The sequence below is a fragment of the Tinamus guttatus genome, unplaced genomic scaffold, assembly GCF_059628265.1.
Source record: "Tinamus guttatus ecotype Peru unplaced genomic scaffold, ASM5962826v1 Tinamus_guttatus_pri_ptg001150l, whole genome shotgun sequence".
NCBI lineage: Eukaryota > Metazoa > Chordata > Aves > Tinamiformes > Tinamidae > Tinamus > Tinamus guttatus.
The window spans coordinates 3220493-3237930 of record NW_028289684.1 but is presented as its reverse complement, the minus strand read 5'-3'; the positions used below and the strand labels follow the sequence as shown (position 1 = coordinate 3237930).

Sequence of the window (17438 nt, the reverse complement as noted above, 5' to 3'; positions counted from 1 at the left end):
TAGCGGGCCTTTCCTCCTTTGAGCACTTCTGCAACAGAAAGCAGGAGGACCTGTTGAGTGAACGGTGAACAGACTGAAGAGAGGGGGTGGAGGAGGCTGACTTACTGGATTGAACTCTTGGCCCCGGCCTTGCCTGCGGTGGGCGTTGGAGGCTTGACTGTCACAGGTGTTGTGGTCCTGGCTGCCATTGGCCCTGTGGTCTTGATTGCCTTGGGGGTTGTGGTCTAGGCTCCCGTGGTTGTTGTCTTCTTGACTGCCATGGTGCTTGTGTTCATGGCTGCCATGGGTGTTCTTTTCTTGGCTGCCGTTGGTGGTAATTTCTTGGCTGCCACGGGCGTTCTGGTCCTGGCTGCCATGGGTGTTGCGTTCGTGGCTACCACGGGTGTTGTGTTGGTGGCTGCCACAGGTTTTGTGTTCTTCACTGCCACAGGTGTTGTGATCTTGGCTGCCATTGGTGCTTTGTTCTTGGCTGCCATGGGTGGTGTTTTCCTGGCTGCCACGGGTGCCATGGTCTTGGCTGCCACGGGTGCCATGGTCTTGGCTGCCACGGGTCTTGCCTGCTTGGCTCCCGTGACACCTCTGCCTATTATCGGAGGCTTGTTGGCACCTTGTCCAGACCTGAATGTGAAGAATGCTCATTTTATGAGTAGGAACAAGCAGTCCTTGACCCTGGAGTTCCCTGCATTGTCATGCTTTCTGAGAAGCCGTTGCCCAAGATGGGGAAGCAGGGAGCAGGAGAGAAGGGCCTCTCTCAGCACTTGGAGGGCACTCAGGGACGACTTTCCCACCCGTGCCCAAATCCCGCACCCTGCATCAGCTGCTCAGCACGGACCTGCGCAGTCCTTTCCATGCCACAAGAGCTGGCACACCAGCTCAGCCTTCCCCGCTTCTTCAGGTCATGCCTTCCTGGGAGAAGGGAAACCTCAACCCCCTGCACCACAAAAGGTACCTGTGAACCCTGAGGTTTAGGATCGTGTTCCCGCCCTTCTGTTTTCTCAAGCTCTATCTTGAGCGTCGTCAGGTACTGCCTGTACTGGTTGAATTCACGCAGGCTGCAAACAACCTACGGCAAGATGAGGGGAGAAATCACCCAGCACTTGTGCTGCTCATGCGCAACCTGCCTTGGCGGGAGGAACGCCAGCCCAGTGGCAGCTGCTCCCGCGCGCCCGGGCCCTGTCCGGTGTCAGGGAGTCCGGCTCCCAGCACCCAGTGCGGAGTCGTGCTCCTCGCTGCGTCTCCTGGCCACGTGCCCGCTGCTGTGGCAGCACCGCACAGCCTGGGAAGAGCAGATGGGAATGCCCAGAGCGAGCTTTGGGCTACTCCTGCGCCCGCAGCAGAGAAAGCAGTACAGCAGTCCCGCGCCCTCCACCTGCACTCAGTGGCTGCAGCAAGCACTCTGGCAACCTCCCCCTCCTGTGGCAACTCTACTTCTCACCCGCATGGACACCCTACTTTGCCATCCTTGGTGATGAAACCTTCTCTCCTCAGCCTACGCAGGTTGTCTTTGCGGTTGTAGTATTTCCGCAAATGGGGGTCATGCAGGCTGTTGTACTCATTCCCCAGCAAGTGACAGTACGGATCTCCAAGATCAAAGTGACCGGCCGGCCGGTGAAGCTGTAAGATACATTGTGCATGGGAAGATCAGGGTAGGGTGGCTGAGGAAAGAGACAAAGACGCTTTGCAGCTTTGTCAGCTCATAGGGTAGCGCTCTCCAGGCTCAGGGATTTAGGGTCATTCCTGGCTCAGCACCTAGCTCGCCTCTAAGCTAGGGGGAATCGTACCCAAAGGAAAGCTTATTCTACTCGGGAGAGTTCAGCCGAGGAGAATCCCCCAGCTCCACAGCTCCCGTCTTGTGGCTGTCTCTAGAGGGATACCTGACACGTTTCCCCAATAGAGAAGCCTTGCCATTTACAGCTGTGCACAGACAGAGCGCAAGAGAAGGGAAAACTCTCCTGGAGAGTCTCCCAGGTTCTGTATGAGCATCGCTGGCCTTGCTGCTAGGACACTGCGCCCTGGCTGCCTTGCTGCCTGCTGCGTGCCGGGCCCCGTGGAACACTTCTCCAGTGCCACACACCAGGCTGCCACTGGCTCTGCAAGCTCATGCGTGGGCAGAGACCCACATTGCAACCTGCTCTCCCAACTCCTGCACACGACCTGGGGCCTCCTCCTGGCAGCTCCTGCCTTCTCTGAGCGCACAGACCATCTGTTCCCTGTCACACTAAGGACTGTAGCTCCCGCTGACACCAGGATATCCCACTGCTTGGATGGAGGAATGTCCCTCTTGCAGTATGCTCAGCGTGTCCAGCAAGAAGAGGAGGAAGAGGGGACTTTCCTGACTCCGTTCAGCTGCTTTTACCTTTACACCCAGCTTGGTCCGGTGGAAGACTGTGCTTGAGCCCGGCTCCACGGGGATCTTGACACCAAGCGGCAAGTTCAGCAGCTCATTAGAATCTCTGAGCTGCTGTCTTCGGCGCCCGGGCTGGAAAGAAAGAGGCGCTCATGGGCTTTTGAAGCGCAGGCTCCACAGCCTTCCTGCACAGCAGCTTCCAGAAGTGCGCCTTGAAAGCCCCAGGCAAGGAGGGTGCCAAGAATGGCCTATTCCTCAAGCACGCTCTGCTCCTCTGGTCACTTGCCTACAACTCCAGCCCCTTTACCAAGCCCTGACGTCCTTGCACAGCACTCTCTGGCCTGCAGAGCTGGACTCCAGCAGCGGCAAAGAGACACAGTTCCCCAAGAGCCTCCTCCGGCCTCCCCCTATGCCTGTCACTCTCCCTCCCCTGTGCACTCCCAATGCCAAGAGCAGCCCCACACAGCTGCTGGCTCCCACGCTGAGCCCTCTCTGCAGCCCAGTACACACCTCGGCCCTCTTCTCCTCTGTGCTCGCTAATCCATCTCTGTTTCGGACATCAGCACGGGGAATGTTCTCCATGCTTTGTTCCAAAACTTTTTCCACGAGCTGCGAACTTCGCTGGCTCCAATGGCTCCAGCAGCACCCAGCTCTGCCGGCCGCGGCCGCTCGCCTCATGAGTGACCCCAGCCTCACAATGGCGCATTGTCGCATGGCCGCTTTCGCGCGCCACCGCCCGTCCTGGCAGGCCCCCTGGGGCTGGCCTGCAGCCCGGCCTACCCTCGCCTTGCCGAGGGGCCTTGTCGGCTCTGTGCCGGTCTTCCCCGGGTGGAGGCTTGCGCAGACCTTGGAGGAGAGGCCTTGGAGCTCAGTTTGCACAGACGGCAGATCTTCTTGAGCATTTTTAAAGCTCGCTTTGTACCAAAGATGTACCTCCCTCTGCCTCAGTGATGTGAGGCAGCCATTTGTAATGGGCTGGACTGGACGTGTCCGTCCAGACGAGTGTCATGACCGTGGCTCTTTGGCCCGTCCCTTTCCTCACATGATGTTACCATAGGGAACATGGAAGGAGAGGCTGCTGAAAGACTTCGGCCGCTTAATCCCTTCTAAGCAAGTATTTTGTCAATAATGAGTGCTCTGCACAGGCCTAGATGCTCTCCAGCAAAAAGCAGAGTAACAAGTGAACAACCGTCCTCCCTGCGACACCACAGTGGTAGGATTCTTACGAGAACCACCGAGGATTCCTATGTGTCATATACTGGCAAGCCATTTGTTGGATAAAAGGTGTCATCTGTTGTACGCTGAGCACATGCTATTTGTGATTTGCGTGACCGGAGCAGTCTCTCCATACTGCTGAACTGCAGGCGTAAAGCACCTAGGCTGGGGGGGATTGTTGCCTTCAGTCTGCTGCTCAAGCGTGTACTGGGAAGTACGGCGTCGCCGTGATGTTTGTTACTACTGCTTGTTCCATGCTTTATGTTGCCTGATTCCTCAACACAGTGTGGCCAGGTAATGAAGAGGTCTCTATTTAAATAACTATTTTGGACAAGGTGTCGTTGTACTGTGGCGCTCATAGTGATAGAATCTTAAGGTGCCTTAGGGCAGGCAGAAGCAAAATGGGGCTGACGCAGGCAGTAGACAATGGCATGTAGGCTAAGTCCACCGGCAGCTATGAAAACGCTGATGCTGGGGAATCTCTGGCTCAGGAAGCCCTAAGACCCAGAGTGCCACTACTGCAGCTCGCTTCGAGAGTGACGTGTGTCCCGCCACCATATATACACGCACATGGAGCTGGGGCTAGAGTGGGGAATGGAATGACCCTTGCGGGAGTTCTCCGTCCACCAAGTCTCTGTGCAGTTGAAATACATATAGGTAGCTCGCTCTGCCGCCAAATCAACGGTGGACATTCGGCTGCTGCCATGGAAATGCTTCAGGTGAACTCTGAAGCAGAGCAGGCTTGCCTCTACTGACACCCTAACGGAGGGATGGGAAGCAAGCGCAGGAGTACATGTGTGAGTGCAAGTGGTGGGAGCAGCCTTGCCTGCCTGGGTTATGGCTAGATAGCCCAGGCCTGCCCCAATGCCCTCGCCCCGAGAAAGGGCGCTCTGGAGCCCTTGCCCCCCGTAGGCTGCTTGAAGAGAAGCTTTGGCTCGTCTGCCTCGCGACCTGGGCACAAGGTCTCGCGCAGCTCTCAAAGCACTTGCCTGTCCCTGTCATGACAAGGTGCAAACCACCAGAGCAGCCCAGGCCTACAAGAACGTCCATGCAGTGCTTGGAAGTAACATTTTTATTCTGTTTCCTGGTAATCCCTCTGTCAGCATTCATGTTGCCCCGGCTTGTCTGTCACCAGCTTTAAATGCATCGGTCTCATCCGGGCTCCGCTCTGGGAAGGGGACTTGGGAACTGCTGGAGGGACGGGCTGCCTGCAATAGTGCTGCGCAATGGAGGGGAAAGGCTCTCGTGTGCTCCCTGGCCTCGCTTTTGGTTGGATATCCAGCAGTGCAGAAGGAGGTCTTGATGCCGGTGGCGAGGAGAAAGTGAGAGGTTTCTGCATGTCTTTGGGTGTGCTCTGAGCAAGATACTCAGAGCTTTGGTGGATGGATGGGAGCAGATGAGCTGAATGTTTCTCTGCATATTCTGGAGACTCTGCCTCATCCTCTGAAAGCATGGTCATTCCAGGGACCATGATGGGAGGGAGCTTTGTTCTTGGCTGACTGTCCACTAATTTGCCAGGAGCAGTAGTCCTTCCTTCTGGTTTTGGAAAGACCTGTCCCAGATTGCTGCCGTTCTCATCTCTCCAGTTGAGCTCTTTTGCCACCTGCCTTCTGCAAGGCACGTCTCTATCTCGTGCAGGCAGAGGCCGAACATGCAGCTCTTCTAGCCGGTCCACGGGGCCACTCTGCACGGTGCTTTCTTCTGCCGTGTCCTTCAAGGGTCTTGCCTTGGTAAACCTTTCGTTTTTCACCTTCTGCTGCTTCTTCAGGGTTTCCAGAGCCTCGTGGACAAAGTTCTCCGCATACACTTTTAATTCTGAGCGGAGCTGCTGAATTTTGCAAATTGCTTTGGCAATGCTACTGTCCCCTTCAAGTGCGCTCCTGTCTTGGAATATCTCAGCAGCATTTTGGAAGGGTGGCAACACCAGGAGGCTCGTGGCTTCTTGTGCCTGCTCTTCAGAGGCTCCCGACGATCCTTCTTCTTCCCTGACCTGGCTCAAGGAAGGTGCCTGGGGTGGCTGCAGCTGTCTCTGAGAAAGAGTCTTCACGGGCAGCTTCAGGATCTCCAAAAACTTGCAGTGGAAGCGATACTCAAACTGAGACGCTACAAACCGTTTCAAGGTGGCTGCAATGCTCTTAGCAGCATCTCTGGTGATTTTGTCCAAAGAAGGCAGAGAAGCTGCTGCGTCCTGCCTAGGAAAGTCATCTTGCCTCGCTCTGCTTTCACCCAATGTGCCTTCTGGAGTGGCTCCGGCGACAACGCGCTTCTGCCCGCGCCTGGCCAGCAGCGTGGGCTCAGAGGTGTTTGATGTCCTGTATGCCCCTCGCTTCCGCAGGTGATCCGAAAGGCTTGCTGCCATCTCTCTAGCCGCCTGCCACACTTCCTCCCAGAGATCTGGAGGAGGCGTCTCTGAAAGCCCGACCCTTCCTCCAGTATCAAACAACCTTCCGCGGATCATCAGGGGAGCCCTGCTTAAAATGTGGACTGACTGCTCCAGCTCTTTCACCCTCTGCAGCACTTTCTCCACCATGCGCTCTGCCAGCTCCTGCACTTCTGTCAGCCTTTTCCAGTTCAAGGTGGTGCGGGCTTTAGCGGGCCTTTCCTCCTTTGAGCACTTCTGCAACAGAAAGCAGGAGGACCTGTTGAGTGAACGGTGAACAGACTGAAGAGAGGGGGTGGAGGAGGCTGACTTACTGGATTGAACTCTTGGCCCCGGCCTTGCCTGCGGTGGGCGTTGGAGGCTTGACTGTCACAGGTGTTGTGGTCCTGGCTGCCATTGGCCCTGTGGTCTTGATTGCCTTGGGGGTTGTGGTCTAGGCTCCCGTGGTTGTTGTCTTCTTGACTGCCATGGTGCTTGTGTTCATGGCTGCCATGGGTGTTCTTTTCTTGGCTGCCGTTGGTGGTAATTTCTTGGCTGCCACGGGCGTTCTGGTCCTGGCTGCCATGGGTGTTGCGTTCGTGGCTACCACGGGTGTTGTGTTGGTGGCTGCCACAGGTTTTGTGTTCTTCACTGCCACAGGTGTTGTGATCTTGGCTGCCATTGGTGCTTTGTTCTTGGCTGCCATGGGTGGTGTTTTCCTGGCTGCCACGGGTGCCATGGTCTTGGCTGCCACGGGTGCCATGGTCTTGGCTGCCACGGGTCTTGCCTGCTTGGCTCCCGTGACACCTCTGCCTATTATCGGAGGCTTGTTGGCACCTTGTCCAGACCTGAATGTGAAGAATGCTCATTTTATGAGTAGGAACAAGCAGTCCTTGACCCTGGAGTTCCCTGCATTGTCATGCTTTCTGAGAAGCCGTTGCCCAAGATGGGGAAGCAGGGAGCAGGAGAGAAGGGCCTCTCTCAGCACTCGGAGGGCACTCAGGGACGACTTTCCCACCCGTGCCCAAATCCCGCACCCTGCATCAGCTGCTCAGCACGGACCTGCGCAGTCCTTTCCATGCCACAAGAGCTGGCACACCAGCTCAGCCTTCCCCGCTTCTTCAGGTCATGCCTTCCTGGGAGAAGGGAAACCTCAACCCCCTGCACCACAAAAGGTACCTGTGAACCCTGAGGTTTAGGATCGTGTTCCCGCCCTTCTGTTTTCTCAAGCTCTATCTTGAGCGTCGTCAGGTACTGCCTGTACTGGTTGAATTCACGCAGGCTGCAAACAACCTACGGCAAGATGAGGGGAGAAATCACCCAGCACTTGTGCTGCTCATGCGCAGCCTGCCTTGGCGGGAGGAACGCCAGCCCAGTGGCAGCTGCTCCCGCGCGCCCGGGCCCTGTCCGGTGTCAGGGAGTCCGGCTCCCAGCACCCAGTGCGGAGTCGTGCTCCTCGCTGCGTCTCCTGGCCACGTGCCCGCTGCTGTGGCAGCACCGCACAGCCTGGGAAGAGCAGATGGGAATGCCCAGAGCGAGCTTTGGGCTACTCCTGCGCCCGCAGCAGAGAAAGCAGTACAGCAGTCCCGCGCCCTCCACCTGCACTCAGTGGCTGCAGCAAGCACTCTGGCAACCTCCCCCTCCTGTGGCAACTCTACTTCTCACCCGCATGGACACCCTACTTTGCCATCCTTGGTGATGAAACCTTCTCTCCTCAGCCTACGCAGGTTGTCTTTGCGGTTGTAGTATTTCCGCAAATGGGGGTCATGCAGGCTGTTGTACTCATTCCCCAGCAAGTGACAGTACGGATCTCCAAGATCAAAGTGACCGGCCGGCCGGTGAAGCTGTAAGATACATTGTGCATGGGAAGATCAGGGTAGGGTGGCTGAGGAAAGAGACAAAGACGCTTTGCAGCTTTGTCAGCTCATAGGGTAGCGCTCTCCAGGCTCAGGGATTTAGGGTCATTCCTGGCTCAGCACCTAGCTCGCCTCTAAGCTAGGGGGAATCGTACCCAAAGGAAAGCTTATTCTACTCGGGAGAGTTCAGCCGAGGAGAATCCCCCAGCTCCACAGCTCCCGTCTTGTGGCTGTCTCTAGAGGGATACCTGACACGTTTCCCCAATAGAGAAGCCTTGCCATTTACAGCTGTGCACAGACAGAGCGCAAGAGAAGGGAAAACTCTCCTGGAGAGTCTCCCAGGTTCTGTATGAGCATCGCTGGCCTTGCTGCTAGGACACTGCGCCCTGGCTGCCTTGCTGCCTGCTGCGTGCCGGGCCCCGTGGAACACTTCTCCAGTGCCACACACCAGGCTGCCACTGGCTCTGCAAGCTCATGCGTGGGCAGAGACCCACATTGCAACCTGCTCTCCCAACTCCTGCACACGACCTGGGGCCTCCTCCTGGCAGCTCCTGCCTTCTCTGAGCGCACAGACCATCTGTTCCCTGTCACACTAAGGACTGTAGCTCCCGCTGACACCAGGATATCCCACTGCTTGGATGGAGGAATGTCCCTCTTGCAGTATGCTCAGCGTGTCCAGCAAGAAGAGGAGGAAGAGGGGACTTTCCTGACTCCGTTCAGCTGCTTTTACCTTTACACCCAGCTTGGTCCGGTGGAAGACTGTGCTTGAGCCCGGCTCCACGGGGATCTTGACACCAAGCGGCAAGTTCAGCAGCTCATTAGAATCTCTGAGCTGCTGTCTTCGGCGCCCGGGCTGGAAAGAAAGAGGCGCTCATGGGCTTTTGAAGCGCAGGCTCCACAGCCTTCCTGCACAGCAGCTTCCAGAAGTGCGCCTTGAAAGCCCCAGGCAAGGAGGGTGCCAAGAATGGCCTATTCCTCAAGCACGCTCTGCTCCTCTGGTCACTTGCCTACAACTCCAGCCCCCTTACCAAGCCCTGACGTCCTTGCACAGCACTCTCTGGCCTGCAGAGCTGGACTCCAGCAGCGGCAAAGAGACACAGTTCCCCAAGAGCCTCCTCCGGCCTCCCCCTATGCCTGTCACTCTCCCTCCCCTGTGCACTCCCAATGCCAACAGCAGCCCCACACAGCTGCTGGCTCCCACGCTGAGCCCTCTCTGCAGCCCAGTACACACCTCGGCCCTCTTCTCCTCTGTGCTCGCTAATCCATCTCTGTTTCGGACATCAGCACGGGGAATGTTCTCCATGCTTTGTTCCAAAACTTTTTCCACGAGCTGCGAACTTCGCTGGCTCCAATGGCTCCAGCAGCACCCAGCTCTGCCGGCCGCGGCCGCTCGCCTCATGAGTGACCCCAGCCTCACAATGGCGCATTGTCGCATGGCCGCTTTCGCGCGCCACCGCCCGTCCTGGCAGGCCCCCTGGGGCTGGCCTGCAGCCCGGCCTACCCTCGCCTTGCCGAGGGGCCTTGTCGGCTCTGTGCCGGTCTTCCCCGGGTGGAGGCTTGCGCAGACCTTGGAGGAGAGGCCTTGGAGCTCAGTTTGCACAGACGGCAGATCTTCTTGAGCATTTTTAAAGCTCGCTTTGTACCAAAGATGTACCTCCCTCTGCCTCAGTGATGTGAGGCAGCCATTTGTAATGGGCTGGACTGGACGTGTCCGTCCAGACGAGTGTCATGACCGTGGCTCTTTGGCCCGTCCCTTTCCTCACATGATGTTACCATAGGGAACATGGAAGGAGAGGCTGCTGAAAGACTTCGGCCGCTTAATCCCTTCTAAGCAAGTATTTTGTCAATAATGAGTGCTCTGCACAGGCCTAGATGCTCTCCAGCAAAAAGCAGAGTAACAAGTGAACAACCGTCCTCCCTGCGACACCACAGTGGTAGGATTCTTACGAGAACCACCGAGGATTCCTATGTGTCATATACTGGCAAGCCATTTGTTGGATAAAAGGTGTCATCTGTTGTACGCTGAGCACATGCTATTTGTGATTTGCGTGACCGGAGCAGTCTCTCCATACTGCTGAACTGCAGGCGTAAAGCACCTAGGCTGGGGGGGATTGTTGCCTTCAGTCTGCTGCTCAAGCGTGTACTGGGAAGTACGGCGTCGCCGTGATGTTTGTTACTACTGCTTGTTCCATGCTTTATGTTGCCTGATTCCTCAACACAGTGTGGCCAGGTAATGAAGAGGTCTCTATTTAAATAACTATTTTGGACAAGGTGTCGTTGTACTGTGGCGCTCATAGTGATAGAATTTTAAGGTGCCTTAGGGCAGGCAGAAGCAAAATGGGGCTGACGCAGGCAGTAGACAATGGCATGTAGGCTAAGTCCACCGGCAGCTATGAAAACGCTGATGCTGGGGAATCTCTGGCTCAGGAAGCCCTAAGACCCAGAGTGCCACTACTGCAGCTCGCTTCGAGAGTGACGTGTGTCCCGCCACCATATATACACGCACATGGAGCTGGGGCTAGAGTGGGGAATGGAATGACCCTTGCGGGAGTTCTCCGTCCACCAAGTCTCTGTGCAGTTGAAATACATATAGGTAGCTCGCTCTGCCGCCAAATCAACGGTGGACATTCGGCTGCTGCCATGGAAATGCTTCAGGTGAACTCTGAAGCAGAGCAGGCTTGCCTCTACTGACACCCTAACGGAGGGATGGGAAGCAAGCGCAGGAGTACATGTGTGAGTGCAAGCGGTGGGAGCAGCCTTGCCTGCCTGGGTTATGGCTAGATAGCCCAGGCCTGCCCCAATGCCCTCGCCCCGAGAAAGGGCGCTCTGGAGCCCTTGCCCCCCGTAGGCTGCTTGAAGAGAAGCTTTGGCTCGTCTGCCTCGCGACCTGGGCACAAGGTCTCGCGCAGCTCTCAAAGCACTTGCCTGTCCCTGTCATGACAAGGTGCAAACCACCAGAGCAGCCCAGGCCTACAAGAACGTCCATGCAGTGCTTGGAAGTAACATTTTTATTCTGTTTCCTGGTAATCCCTCTGTCAGCATTCATGTTGCCCCGGCTTGTCTGTCACCAGCTTTAAATGCATCGGTCTCATCCGGGCTCCGCTCTGGGAAGGGGACTTGGGAACTGCTGGAGGGACGGGCTGCCTGCAATAGTGCTGCGCAATGGAGGGGAAAGGCTCTCGTGTGCTCCCTGGCCTCGCTTTTGGTTGGATATCCAGCAGTGCAGAAGGAGGTCTTGATGCCGGTGGCGAGGAGAAAGTGAGAGGTTTCTGCATGTCTTTGGGTGTGCTCTGAGCAAGATACTCAGAGCTTTGGTGGATGGATGGGAGCAGATGAGCTGAATGTTTCTCTGCATATTCTGGAGACTCTGCCTCATCCTCTGAAAGCATGGTCATTCCAGGGACCATGATGGGAGGGAGCTTTGTTCTTGGCTGACTGTCCACTAACTTGCCAGGAGCAGTAGTCCTTCCTTCTGGTTTTGGAAAGACCTGTCCCAGATTGCTGCCGTTCTCATCTCTCCAGTTGAGCTCTTTTGCCACCTGCCTTCTGCAAGGCACGTCTCTATCTCGTGCAGGCAGAGGCCGAACATGCAGCTCTTCTAGCCGGTCCACGGGGCCACTCTGCACGGTGCTTTCTTCTGCCGTGTCCTTCAAGGGTCTTGCCTTGGTAAACCTTTCGTTTTTCACCTTCTGCTGCTTCTTCAGGGTTTCCAGAGCCTCGTGGACAAAGTTCTCCGCATACACTTTTAATTCTGAGCGGAGCTGCTGAATTTTGCAAATTGCTTTGGCAATGCTACTGTCCCCTTCAAGTGCGCTCCTGTCTTGGAATATCTCAGCAGCATTTTGGAAGGGTGGCAACACCAGGAGGCTCGTGGCTTCTTGTGCCTGCTCTTCAGAGGCTCCCGACGATCCTTCTTCTTCCCTGACCTGGCTCAAGGAAGGTGCCTGGGGTGGCTGCAGCTGTCTCTGAGAAAGAGTCTTCACGGGCAGCTTCAGGATCTCCAAAAACTTGCAGTGGAAGCGATACTCAAACTGAGACGCTACAAACCGTTTCAAGGTGGCTGCAATGCTCTTAGCAGCATCTCTGGTGATTTTGTCCAAAGAAGGCAGAGAAGCTGCTGCGTCCTGCCTAGGAAAGTCATCTTGCCTCGCTCTGCTTTCACCCAATGTGCCTTCTGGAGTGGCTCCGGCGACAACGCGCTTCTGCCCGCGCCTGGCCAGCAGCGTGGGCTCAGAGGTGTTTGATGTCCTGTATGCCCCTCGCTTCCGCAGGTGATCCGAAAGGCTTGCTGCCATCTCTCTAGCCGCCTGCCACACTTCCTCCCAGAGATCTGGAGGAGGCGTCTCTGAAAGCCCGACCCTTCCTCCAGTATCAAACAACCTTCCGCGGATCATCAGGGGAGCCCTGCTTAAAATGTGGACTGACTGCTCCAGCTCTTTCACCCTCTGCAGCACTTTCTCCACCATGCGCTCTGCCAGCTCCTGCACTTCTGTCAGCCTTTTCCAGTTCAAGGTGGTGCGGGCTTTAGCGGGCCTTTCCTCCTTTGAGCACTTCTGCAACAGAAAGCAGGAGGACCTGTTGAGTGAACGGTGAACAGACTGAAGAGAGGGGGTGGAGGAGGCTGACTTACTGGCTTGAACTCTTGGCCCCGGCCTTGCCTGCGGTGGGCGTTGGAGGCTTGACTGTCACAGGTGTTGTGGTCCTGGCTGCCATTGGCCCTGTGGTCTTGATTGCCTTGGGGGTTGTGGTCTAGGCTCCCGTGGTTGTTGTCTTCTTGACTGCCATGGTGCTTGTGTTCATGGCTGCCATGGGTGTTCTTTTCTTGGCTGCCGTTGGTGGTAATTTCTTGGCTGCCACGGGCGTTCTGGTCCTGGCTGCCATGGGTGTTGCGTTCGTGGCTACCACGGGTGTTGTGTTGGTGGCTGCCACAGGTTTTGTGTTCTTCACTGCCACAGGTGTTGTGATCTTGGCTGCCATTGGTGCTTTGTTCTTGGCTGCCATGGGTGGTGTTTTCCTGGCTGCCACGGGTGCCATGGTCTTGGCTGCCACGGGTGCCATGGTCTTGGCTGCCACGGGTCTTGCCTGCTTGGCTCCCGTGACACCTCTGCCTATTATCGGAGGCTTGTTGGCACCTTGTCCAGACCTGAATGTGAAGAATGCTCATTTTATGAGTAGGAACAAGCAGTCCTTGACCCTGGAGTTCCCTGCATTGTCATGCTTTCTGAGAAGCCGTTGCCCAAGATGGGGAAGCAGGGAGCAGGAGAGAAGGGCCTCTCTCAGCACTCGGAGGGCACTCAGGGACGACTTTCCCACCCGTGCCCAAATCCCGCACCCTGCATCAGCTGCTCAGCACGGACCTGCGCAGTCCTTTCCATGCCACAAGAGCTGGCACACCAGCTCAGCCTTCCCCGCTTCTTCAGGTCATGCCTTCCTGGGAGAAGGGAAACCTCAACCCCCTGCACCACAAAAGGTACCTGTGAACCCTGAGGTTTAGGATCGTGTTCCCGCCCTTCTGTTTTCTCAAGCTCTATCTTGAGCGTCGTCAGGTACTGCCTGTACTGGTTGAATTCACGCAGGCTGCAAACAACCTACGGCAAGATGAGGGGAGAAATCACCCAGCACTTGTGCTGCTCATGCGCAGCCTGCCTTGGCGGGAGGAACGCCAGCCCAGTGGCAGCTGCTCCCGCGCGCCCGGGCCCTGTCCGGTGTCAGGGAGTCCGGCTCCCAGCACCCAGTGCGGAGTCGTGCTCCTCGCTGCGTCTCCTGGCCACGTGCCCGCTGCTGTGGCAGCACCGCACAGCCTGGGAAGAGCAGATGGGAATGCCCAGAGCGAGCTTTGGGCTACTCCTGCGCCCGCAGCAGAGAAAGCAGTACAGCAGTCCCGCGCCCTCCACCTGCACTCAGTGGCTGCAGCAAGCACTCTGGCAACCTCCCCCTCCTGTGGCAACTCTACTTCTCACCCGCATGGACACCCTACTTTGCCATCCTTGGTGATGAAACCTTCTCTCCTCAGCCTACGCAGGTTGTCTTTGCGGTTGTAGTATTTCCGCAAATGGGGGTCATGCAGGCTGTTGTACTCATTCCCCAGCAAGTGACAGTACGGATCTCCAAGATCAAAGTGACCGGCCGGCCGGTGAAGCTGTAAGATACATTGTGCATGGGAAGATCAGGGTAGGGTGGCTGAGGAAAGAGACAAAGACGCTTTGCAGCTTTGTCAGCTCATAGGGTAGCGCTCTCCAGGCTCAGGGATTTAGGGTCATTCCTGGCTCAGCACCTAGCTCGCCCCTAAGCTAGGGGGAATCGTACCCAAAGGAAAGCTTATTCTACTTGGGAGAGTTCAGCCGAGGAGAATCCCCCAGCTCCACAGCTCCCGTCTTGTGGCTGTCTCTAGAGGGATACCTGACACGTTTCCCCAATAGAGAAGCCTTGCCATTTACAACTGTGCACAGACAGAGCGCAAGAGAAGGGAAAACTCTCCTGGAGAGTCTCCCAGGTTCTGTATGAGCATCGCTGGCCTTGCTGCTAGGACACTGCGCCCTGGCTGCCTTGCTGCCTGCTGCGCGCCGGGCCCCGTGGAACACTTCTCCAGTGCCACACACCAGGCTGCCACTGGCTCTGCAAGCTCATGCGTGGGCAGAGACCCACATTGCAACCTGCTCTCCCAACTCCTGCACACGACCTGGGGCCTCCTCCTGGCAGCTCCTGCCTTCTCTGAGCGCACAGACCATCTGTTCCCTGTCACACTAAGGACTGTAGCTCCCGCTGACACCAGGATATCCCACTGCTTGGATGGAGGAATGTCCCTCTTGCAGTATGCTCAGCGTGTCCAGCAAGAAGAGGAGGAAGAGGGGACTTTCCTGACTCCGTTCAGCTGCTTTTACCTTTACACCCAGCTTGGTCCGGTGGAAGACTGTGCTTGAGCCCGGCTCCACGGGGATCTTGACACCAAGCGGCAAGTTCAGCAGCTCATTAGAATCTCTGAGCTGCTGTCTTCGGCGCCCGGGCTGGAAAGAAAGAGGCGCTCATGGGCTTTTGAAGCGCAGGCTCCACAGCCTTCCTGCACAGCAGCTTCCAGAAGTGCGCCTTGAAAGCCCCAGGCAAGGAGGGTGCCAAGAATGGCCTATTCCTCAAGCACGCTCTGCTCCTCTGGTCACTTGCCTACAACTCCAGCCCCTTTACCAAGCCCTGACGTCCTTGCACAGCACTCTCTGGCCTGCAGAGCTGGACTCCAGCAGCAGCAAAGAGACACAGTTCCCCAAGAGCCTCCTCCGGCCTCCCCCTATGCCTGTCACTCTCCCTCCCCTGTGCACTCCCAATGCCAACAGCAGCCCCACACAGCTGCTGGCTCCCACGCTGAGCCCTCTCTGCAGCCCAGTACACACCTCGGCCCTCTTCTCCTCTGTGCTCGCTAATCCATCTCTGTTTTGGACATCAGCACGGGGAATGTTCTCCATGCTTTGTTCCAAAACTTTTTCCACGAGCTGCGAACTTCGCTGGCTCCAATGGCTCCAGCAGCACCCAGCTCTGCCGGCCGCGGCCGCTCGCCTCATGAGTGACCCCAGCCTCACAATGGCGCATTGTCGCATGGCCGCTTTCGTGCGCCACCGCCCGTCCTGGCAGGCCCCCTGGGGCTGGCCTGCAGCCCGGCCTACCCTCGCCTTGCCGAGGGGCCTTGTCGGCTCTGTGCTGGTCTTCCCCGGGTGGAGGCTTGCGCAGACCTTGGAGGAGAGGCCTTGGAGCTCAGTTTGCACAGACGGCAGATCTTCTTGAGCATTTTTAAAGCTCGCTTTGTACCAAAGATGTACCTCCCTCTGCCTCAGTGATGTGAGGCAGCCATTCGTAATGGGCTGGACTGGACGTGTCCGTCCAGACGAGTGTCATGACCGTGGCTCTTTGGCCCGTCCCTTTCCTCACATGATGTTACCATAGGGAACATGGAAGGAGAGGCTGCTGAAAGACTTCGGCCGCTTAATCCCTTCTAAGCAAGTATTTTGTCAATAATGAGTGCTCTGCACAGGCCTAGATGCTCTCCAGCAAAAAGCAGAGTAACAAGTGAACAACCGTCCTCCCTGCGACACCACAGTGGTAGGATTCTTACGAGAACCACCGAGGATTCCTATGTGTCATATACTGGCAAGCCATTTGTTGGATAAAAGGTGTCATCTGTTGTACGCTGAGCACATGCTATTTGTGATTTGCGTGACCGGAGCAGTCTCTCCATACTGCTGAACTGCAGGCGTAAAGCACCTAGGCTGGGGGGGATTGTTGCCTTCAGTCTGCTGCTCAAGCGTGTACTGGGAAGTACGGCGTCGCCGTGATGTTTGTTACTACTGCTTGTTCCATGCTTTATGTTGCCTGATTCCTCAACACAGTGTGGCCAGGTAATGAAGAGGTCTCTATTTAAATAACTATTTTGGACAAGGTGTCGTTGTACTGTGGCGCTCATAGTGATAGAATCTTAAGGTGCCTTAGGGCAGGCAGAAGCAAAATGGGGCTGACGCAGGCAGTAGACAATGGCATGTAGGCTAAGTCCACCGGCAGCTATGAAAACGCTGATGCTGGGGAATCTCTGGCTCAGGAAGCCCTAAGACCCAGAGTGCCACTACTGCAGCTCGCTTCGAGAGTGACGTGTGTCCCGCCACCATATATACACGCACATGGAGCTGGGGCTAGAGTGGGGAATGGAATGACCCTTGCGGGAGTTCTCCGTCCACCAAGTCTCTGTGCAGTTGAAATACATATAGGTAGCTCGCTCTGCCGCCAAATCAACGGTGGACATTCGGCTGCTGCCATGGAAATGCTTCAGGTGAACTCTGAAGCAGAGCAGGCTTGCCTCTACTGACACCCTAACGGAGGGATGGGAAGCAAGCGCAGGAGTACATGTGTGAGTGCAAGCGGTGGGAGCAGCCTTGCCTGCCTGGGTTATGGCTAGATAGCCCAGGCCTGCCCCAATGCCCTCGCCCCGAGAAAGGGCGCTCTGGAGCCCTTGCCCCCCGTAGGCTGCTTGAAGAGAAGCTTTGGCTCGTCTGCCTCGCGACCTGGGCACAAGGTCTCGCGCAGCTCTCAAAGCACTTGCCTGTCCCTGTCATGACAAGGTGCAAACCACCAGAGCAGCCCAGGCCTACAAGAACGTCCATGCAGTGCTTGGAAGTAACATTTTTATTCTGTTTCCTGGTAATCCCTCTGTCAGCATTCATGTTGCCCCGGCTTGTCTGTCACCAGCTTTAAATGCATCGGTCTCATCCGGGCTCCGCTCTGGGAAGGGGACTTGGGAACTGCTGGAGGGACGGGCTGCCTGCCATAGTGCTGCGCAATGGAGGGGAAAGGCTCTCGTGTGCTCCCTGGCCTCGCTTTTGGTTGGATATCCAGCAGTGCAGAAGGAGGTCTTGATGCCGGTGGCGAGGAGAAAGTGAGAGGTTTCTGCATGTCTTTGGGTGTGCTCTGAGCAAGATACTCAGAGCTTTGGTGGATGGATGGGAGCAGATGAGCTGAATGTTTCTCTGCATATTCTGGAGACTCTGCCTCATCCTCTGAAAGCATGGTCATTCCAGGGACCATGATGGGAGGGAGCTTTGTTCTTGGCTGACTGTCCAATAACTTGCCAGGAGCAGTAGTCCTTCCTTCTGGTTTTGGAAAGACCTGTCCCAGATTGCTGCCGTTC

The 17438-nt window shown here is 56.5% G+C and overlaps 2 protein-coding genes across 2 annotated transcripts in view; both read right to left on the bottom strand.

Annotated features, from left to right (window-relative positions):
- Nucleotides 1-5921, bottom strand: part of LOC148590697 (uncharacterized) — a 36677-nt gene extending 30756 nt beyond the window's left edge. Inside the window, exons 1-4 of the mRNA XM_088538722.1 lie at nt 5214-5921; nt 2357-2479; nt 1453-1614; nt 929-1063 (exon numbers count right to left, since the gene is read on the bottom strand). Of these exons, the coding sequence (XP_088394848.1) occupies nt 929-1063; nt 1453-1614; nt 2357-2479; nt 5214-5921 (1128 nt within the window). The remainder of the gene's footprint in view (nt 1-928; nt 1064-1452; nt 1615-2356; nt 2480-5213) is intronic.
- A 229-nt stretch (nt 5922-6150) lies between these two features.
- The window catches only part of LOC148590696 (uncharacterized), a 36677-nt gene continuing 25389 nt past the window's right edge, over nt 6151-17438 (bottom strand). The window contains exons 18-25 of the mRNA XM_088538721.1: nt 14659-14742; nt 13755-13916; nt 13231-13365; nt 11306-11320; nt 8508-8591; nt 7604-7765; nt 7101-7214; nt 6151-6201 (exon numbers count right to left, since the gene is read on the bottom strand). Coding sequence (XP_088394847.1) covers nt 6151-6201; nt 7101-7214; nt 7604-7765; nt 8508-8591; nt 11306-11320; nt 13231-13365; nt 13755-13916; nt 14659-14742 — 807 coding nt within the window. The remainder of the gene's footprint in view (nt 6202-7100; nt 7215-7603; nt 7766-8507; nt 8592-11305; nt 11321-13230; nt 13366-13754; nt 13917-14658; nt 14743-17438) is intronic.